Source organism: Myotis myotis, unplaced genomic scaffold (assembly GCF_014108235.1).
Source record: "Myotis myotis isolate mMyoMyo1 unplaced genomic scaffold, mMyoMyo1.p scaffold_m19_p_6, whole genome shotgun sequence".
NCBI lineage: Eukaryota > Metazoa > Chordata > Mammalia > Chiroptera > Vespertilionidae > Myotis > Myotis myotis.
Genome location: NW_023416368.1, coordinates 41,161,100 through 41,168,506, shown reverse-complemented (window position 1 = coordinate 41,168,506; position 7,407 = coordinate 41,161,100). Strand labels below are relative to the sequence as shown.

General features: G+C 45.0%; 1 protein-coding gene across 1 annotated transcript in view; it reads right to left on the bottom strand.

Moving 5' to 3' along the window:
* Positions 1–267: 267 nt before the first annotated feature.
* The window catches only part of FAT4 (FAT atypical cadherin 4), a 159,637-nt gene continuing 152,497 nt past the window's right edge, over positions 268–7,407 (bottom strand). The window contains exon 17 of the mRNA XM_036313839.1: positions 268–5,380. Within this exon, the coding sequence (XP_036169732.1) occupies positions 3,522–5,380 (1,859 nt within the window). The 3' untranslated portion in view covers positions 268–3,521. The remainder of the gene's footprint in view (positions 5,381–7,407) is intronic.

Here is a 7,407-nt window from a genome sequence, read left to right as displayed (position 1 = left end):
GATATTTTATTTTACACTAAAAGCTCTAATAGTGTATACTGTAACACATTATATTTTAGGTTTATTTTTTTCTAGGGAATGTAAATTTAATCATCTAGAAATGTTAGTCCTTTAAAATTAGATCTATAACATAAATTGGGAAAAGAAAAAGCGCATTGCTGAATTATTGATTTAAAATTTAAGAATTATTTCCACCTTTTACAGACTAATTTTACCAGGATGTTGAATTTAAGTAAGTAAAAATGCATTTTCATGAAAACAGTGACTTGTTCTTAGATGGAGTGTCTGGAAGTAATAAAATCACATGGTTATATATTTGATTTTCCTTTATAAAAAAATGTTTATAAAGGACATAACTTTCAATAGTTTGTCAGTTACATTTCTCATCAACCTTGGTGTTGGTAAACATTTTCATAGCAACATGTAAGGGAGAAGCATTCCAAGCCCTTCTGATGGTTCCATATCTTAAAATAATTTTAATTGATCTGAATAAGCTATCAATGAAATCAGCTAATTTAGAAAATTCCAGAAACAATCTTGAAAGCAGCAGCAATGTGCTCCTTAAGAAGTGAGTGAGCAAGTCCTGTGCCAGGTCACCAGTCCAGGCCTAGAGATTTGAGGCCAAGAACCTGCCTCTCCTGGCCACATGGCCACTGAGGTGTTTGCAGTGTGTGCCTGAAAGAAAAGAACGTTTTCACAATCCAGGCACAGAGCCCCAAAGAATGACTGCGTTCCAGGTGCTCCAGTAAACCCTTACAGGGACTGGATCAAAATTCCGAGGTCGTGATTTTGGGTGTGAACATATAGGCCACCATTAGCCATATATTTGAGGGAATTGCTTCCTTGTCGATTTGTCCATAATCTCCGGTAACCATAATACATGCTGCATCGCTTCACTATTTCAGTAAGTGAAGTATTAATCTCCACTGTAAGTGAGACTTTTGTCCCATACATTTCTGATTTGTTTTGCTCTAAGTATGGTTTTTGCTTCAGTGAAAACGATTTCCAAGAAAAACCAGACAAGAAATTGTCCTAGAAAATCCTGATTCCTAAACTGGGATTGATTAATGAAGGAAACGGCAATTCTCTATCTCGCAAAGAATTCTGAAGAACTGGAACACAGTTTTGGCGTCAGGTTCTTTCCCCTTAACCCTTCCTGTAATTGTGTTTATCAATTTACTTTTGCTCTGTTCTCAATTATGGAGTTTATATCCTTGAAGACATTGAGATGCTTCAGCATTTCTGGAGAAAAAAACTGTATTCTGTTTTGAGTTATACCATGCAATCAACATGTTCCCACATTTGGCTCACAAATTCATAATACCAGCATTCATAGGGAAATACTGCAACATGTTTGCTCCTCACAGGTGACAAAAAAATTTAGTGTCTTACACTCAGTCTAAACCACATTATAGGACTATTCTCTTAGATTAAACCCACATTTGATTTTCTCTTCTGAAACCAAAAATGCAATCCCAACATTATTAAATGACCAAATAATTCTGGCCTAAATTTCAGTTTGTTGGTACTGATTTAAAGCTATTTTATTTACTAAAAACTTATACATATTGTTCAAACCCTATTCAATGTAGGCCAGTCAGTGGTGCAGTTGGAAAATACTGTTCTCAGCAAATGTTAGGTCTGGGGCAGATGTTTAATAACACGTTCTGAGACTGTGTGGTGATTTGCAGAAGTCCTGTTTTTCAGATGTGACTATTTATGCACAGATGGATCCTGTCCTGGGCTGGGCTCCTTTCCTGAATTGTTTTGCTCCTGGGTAACTACCTGCAGATAGAAGTTTGTCTTGGCTTAGGTCAGCAGAATTTGTTTCGAATTTATGCAGCGGAGTGATCAAGGACTTAGACGGGCACGAGGAGGTGAGCTTTCACTGCCATTCTTTCTGTACCACTGGACTTAAAGAAAATTTGGGAGAAAATGAATCCCAGACATTTTCCCATAATTGGCTTTAATTCACTGCTGTTCCTATAACTATAAGCCTGGTCCAAAGCTGGCCTTCGGTAAACATACTCTACTGGGAAGTTCCGAACATTTATTGCCAGAATGCTTACACCAAGTTCACAACCAAGTTAGTCCCCTAAGACCCAGGCTAGTCGAGACTCATTATGCTCTTGGGAAGTGCAAGAACTCTGACAGGTAGGAATGCACTAACTCAACCTTAAAATATCTGTCCTGGCAACTATCCACACTCAGGTTTTTTTGAAAGAAAATGAGGTTACCCATGTATATGGTTCAACTTGCCACGCCCTATTGACAAGTAGAAACTATTTTCAATCAGGGGAAGAAAATAATGTTGAGAGATGAAAATGTAACATCACACTCTGAATGCCACCTATTTTAAATAAATATTTTAATTCTATTGTTGGCATTTACAAGTAGAAAGCATACAGTATGTTACAAATATCAAAATGTGAAAAATATGAACGTTACATAAGTAACAAATGTAAAAAAAGTATTTTCTTACCTTCCCGGAAAGTAAGAAAACTATTCAGCATAAGAAAATATCAGTATCAAAAACCCAGCTTAGGTGTAAAAACAAAAACACGTTTTCACAAGGTATTAAAAAATGATCTACAAAATGACAGAAAGTAAGAAGTGATGAAATTTGACTTTATATAAATTATAAAAACTGGGTACTTAGGGTACATGCTAAATGGTTGAAGAGTATGTCCAATCATAGGCTTTGCTTAGGTCAATTCTTTAAAAATTTAAAAGCGTAGAACATTTTTCAATAAATAACTTTCAACAGTGTCTCTGAGAGGCGCGGCTGGGCCTTACTCCACGGCAGCAGGCGGCAGTGTTCTGGGACAACATGCAATCACTCTGTTCCTTAGTGGAAAGCCTGATGCAAATGAGACCATCGCTGTTTACACAGAAAAGAGTCAGAAGTTTTAACACAATTTCGTAAGAAAGTTCTAAAGTGCTGAACACAATGACTTAACTTCAGTACCCAAGGTCATGTACAAGGCATTCAAACCTTCAGACATTTCCGATAAACATCGAATACGGAGGCTACGATTCTGAGAAGCGTTAATACTTAGTCTTTCGTTCAAGGGCAGGAGGGCTCTTTTCTACACTTTACAGGGGCTGGATACACCCTCAAGGGTCTTGCAAAGCAAAACGTTAACAATAATAACACAAACGGCAACAATACACAACCCCGCCGTGACAGCCACAAGTTCATTTCTGCAATGGCAATGCTATTCCTGCTTAAAGTCACCACGCGGGCCTTGGCCAAGAAAGAAAAACCTTTGCGAACGCTGCGCCCCGGTCACCAGTCACACCGTGCGAAGCATGCAGGACAGCAAATGCAACGGAGCGCGTTCAAATGACAGAGCTGCTCTGCGCCGGTTTCAGCAGCATCGTGGCTATTATTTTTGAGTTGCCCTCCAGCACCAGCCCTTACTGGCCGGTTTTGCAAACACGACCCGCCCTGGTGGGTGACCTGCGGGCCGCGGGGGCGTCCCTTGTGTTCCTGTCTCCTTTGCGCCAGCACCCGGCGCTCACACATACTGTTCGGCTTCCCCCTCTTTGGGGACCGGCTGGCTTGTCCCACTTTTGCCGTCTTCGTTGGCTGCTGCTTTTTCTGGGAGAGATGCCAAATCCTTAAAAACATCCACATAATGGCCAAAGCCGGGGCCCCAGTTCAAGAGGTTGTCCCAGTTGAAATTCCCCGATGGCTGCCCGAGCTTCAGGGGCAGCGTGCTGTCGGCCACGCCGGGCGCCTGCGAGCCCACGGGCGCCCCCTCCGCCCTGCGGCCGTGGTATCTTCGGGGCTTCAGTCTGGCGCCGTAATTATCTTCGTCGTCTGCATCCGATTCATTGACTTGCGAGAGCTTGGGCATCCTGGAAGTGTAGACCATCGGCTTCTCCCGGTCGTACTCCATTTCCGAGCAGGTGAAAGACTCGTGCGAGTCACTGTCGGAAGAAGATTCGGGAGCGGGGATGCCGTCGGCGGGGTTCCTGGTCCTGGACAGCGGCCGCCGGCAGTCCTCCTCCGAGGAAGACCGGCCGTGGTCCGCGCTGCAGATGCTCGGGTTCCTCGGGCGAGGGGTGTTGAGCCTCTCCACCTCTTCGATGGACAGTCCCACGGGCGGCGAGGATTCTAGAGGGATCTGCCCCATGGGCTGCTTCAAGCGGCTCCCGGGTCGAGAGCCGTGCGGGGCCAGGGCCTGGGGGCTCTTGCTCCTCCTGCCCAGCCTCGTGGGGTAGTTGAAGATGCCCGGCTGGCAGGCGTCGCCGTGCATGTCCGCCACGTTGCCGTCCCGCACGGGGAGGTGCAGCTCCCGCGCCGGGCTGTTCCTGTAGAAGGTGGAGGCCTTGGAGAACGGCGCGGGGCTGTGCCGGGACAGGGGGTTGGGCGTCGGGCAAGCGGAGTGGCTCAGGGAGCTGGTTCGCAAGCCCTGGCCATAGGAAGGCTGGTAGGTGAGGCTGCTGGCCCCCAGGGGCATGGGGGACTGGCGCGCGAAGCCCAGGGGGCTGTGCCGCTGGATGGAGAACTTGGGGGTGTGGCTGCGGAACTGCTTGTAGTGCTGGATGATGTCTGCGTCCGAAGGGGCGATGCTGCTGGCGTTGTCGATGTCATAGTGCTCGATCTCCTGCTCCGGGGAGGCTAGGGGGGCGCTGGGGATGGTCTCCGAGTTGTGGGGGATATCGGTCTCGTCGTAGATGAGGTAGGGGTTCTCCCTCTCAATGATATCTGGCTTGGGGTTCCCCTCAGGCTGCTTCCTCACCGTCATGTCGTCCCCGTAGGGGGGGATGTTGTCTGGGTCATCAAAGGCCACGTTCTCACTTCCCTTTTTCTTCTTCTCCTTCGGTTTCTTCTCCTCCTTGGGGTTTTTGGTCTTCTTGCCCCGGCACTGATTGCAAAGAATCAGGCTGAGGACCAGGAGGGCCAGGACTGTGGCGCAGCTACCCACGATGGCGGGCACGGCCCACAGAGGCAGGGAGATCTCTTCGGGGCCCTGACTCAGAATGCAGACATGCCCTCCGGGGCTTCCGGCTTTGCACACCCTCCCCTGAGGACAGACGACACCAAGGCAGGCCACCACCGTCTCACAGGTGCTCCCTGTGTGAGACTCGGGGCAGCTACAGGTGAAGCCGGAGTGCAGGCCCGGCTCGCAGCTGCCCCCGTTCTGGCAGGGGTGGGAGGCGCAGTCCCCGGGGGGCACGCACTTGTAGGCATACCACTGGTTGATGCACAGTAAGTCGCCCCAGCAGGGGTTGCTGGCACAAATGTTGGGCCCACGACACCCGATCTTCACGGAGGGATCCGTCTTGGAGATGGAGGCCAAGCTGTGCTTCCCGCTGAAAGGCAGGCTTTCTCCACCGTACAGCATAGAGGCGATGCAGCCATCGAACCCTGCGGGGAGAAGGAGCCGTGGGGCGATTTAGACAAAACCAGAGGCTGTGATGGAATCTGGTCAAGAGAAGCTTCACAATCATGTCACAGGCGCTTAGAGACAGCCGTCTAGGAGCCATCATCCAGCTCCAGGGCAATAGATCTGTGCATCTGACACGCTAACTTCTTAGCAAGGCTTCCCCAAGGAAATGGGGGAGGATCGCCCAGATCCCACTCTTCCCCAACATTTATGGCTGACCCAGATGGGCTGGATTTGCTTTTTCTCCTTCTTTTTATTTATTTGGTCATCTATTTGTTTTATTTTTGTAGTCTATATACCAAGAACTGCATACGTAGAAATAAAATTTATTTTAACAAGTACTTATAAAGAACACAAAATAGGCCAATGGATTCCATCATTAGATCGTGCATTCTCAATGGAGGGAATATTGTTCCCAAGGAGTTGAGCAAAAAAAAAAAGAAAGCAAGAGAAATGCCTTAGCTATTATAGTGGTTTGTGGATCTTGAAAGGGCAGATTTAGAGTATAACTCTATATCTCATGAGGTGGGGGGATATTGGGGGTTAGAAAAAGATCTACAATGGCTCCATAGAAGGTGAAGATTATTTTTTTAAGAAGTTGAGAAAACGTTGCTAGAGTGTGCTAATCTTGCTAATGTTCCTAGTAGCCCAAGAATCTATTTTGTCACTAACAAAATGCCTGATTTACATTGATTTGTTTTTCTAAAACAACCCAAAGAATGAACATTCCTATTCTCAAATAAGCTAAATATAAATGACTTATGGCCTGGACTTGGACTTTGATGCCCTAACTCCATTACTCTCTCATGCATTTTTCAATTTTCCTCTTACTGATGCATCATTCCATCCCAGTGACCTTTCCGTCCCTCATCCATTCTTTCTCCATGAGCTGAGACATCTCCTGCATTTGCTCCTACTCTCTCCATTTTCCTTTTAGGCTCCTTTCTTTCTCATTCAATCATATCCATGCTCAGTACTTCAATTACCTGCTTGACACTGATAACTCCTAATGGATTTTCAGGTGAAGTCCACTCCTCATTCTAGCCCATCTACCAAAAGGTCTTTCTCAATGGTGCTCCACACCCAAAATGTCCCCTACCAAGCCTTGATATTTCCCATAGACCTGCTTCTTTTTGTACTCTTCTGCACTTGCCTTTCTCAGCGGAACTAGCCTTCTTCTAGTGGAAAAGTCAGAAACTTCCTTGAATTTTACCAAAATCAGCAACAGTTTGGTTGACTTAAATTTTTAAAAATACTTTTTCCCTATCCATTTCTTTACAACTCCCCTCCACCACACTAATCAAACCTCACATCACTGCAATGTTTTCCCAGGTAATTTATGCAAGTTCACTGGTGTTCTCCTCCAACGCATTCTCCATGGCAGAGCCTGAAAGAACTTTAACATCATGGGACACTTTTAAGACTAATTTTTTAGTAACTTCCCACTGTTCTGAGAATAAGAACAAAACTATATCATGTTTTAGAAGGACCTACTTCATCCTTTACCTGTGACATCAGCCCCTAAGGTGCTGAATTACTCTACTTTTTTTTTAAGTTCCTATCAAAATAATTCAGTCTTTCATATTCTCCCATCTTCATCTTCATAATTTAGATTTAAGTACAAATACCAATTTTCCAGGAAAGCTTCCCTTTTTCCTCTTTTGGGAAATCTCTTAGAATTCTATATTCTCCCTTCACATCATTTGTTATAGCTTAAAATAATATGTTTACTTGTATAATGATTTGATTAATGTTTGTCTCCCTTATTGGGCCTTGTGTTCTATGAGGAAAGTGGCTATTTATTAAGTCCACCATTGCACTCCCAGTAGCCAGCATAGGGTTCAGAATTACCTGTTGTGTGAATGAACAAATGAATGAATAAGTGAATAAATGAATAAATGAATGCTTGGTGGACAAAGAAACATCAAAACACCATGGGCTGAACTATGACTTGGTAGAACAAATGCAAATGTCTAAGGTAAATGATGGCCGATAATTCATTATAAAC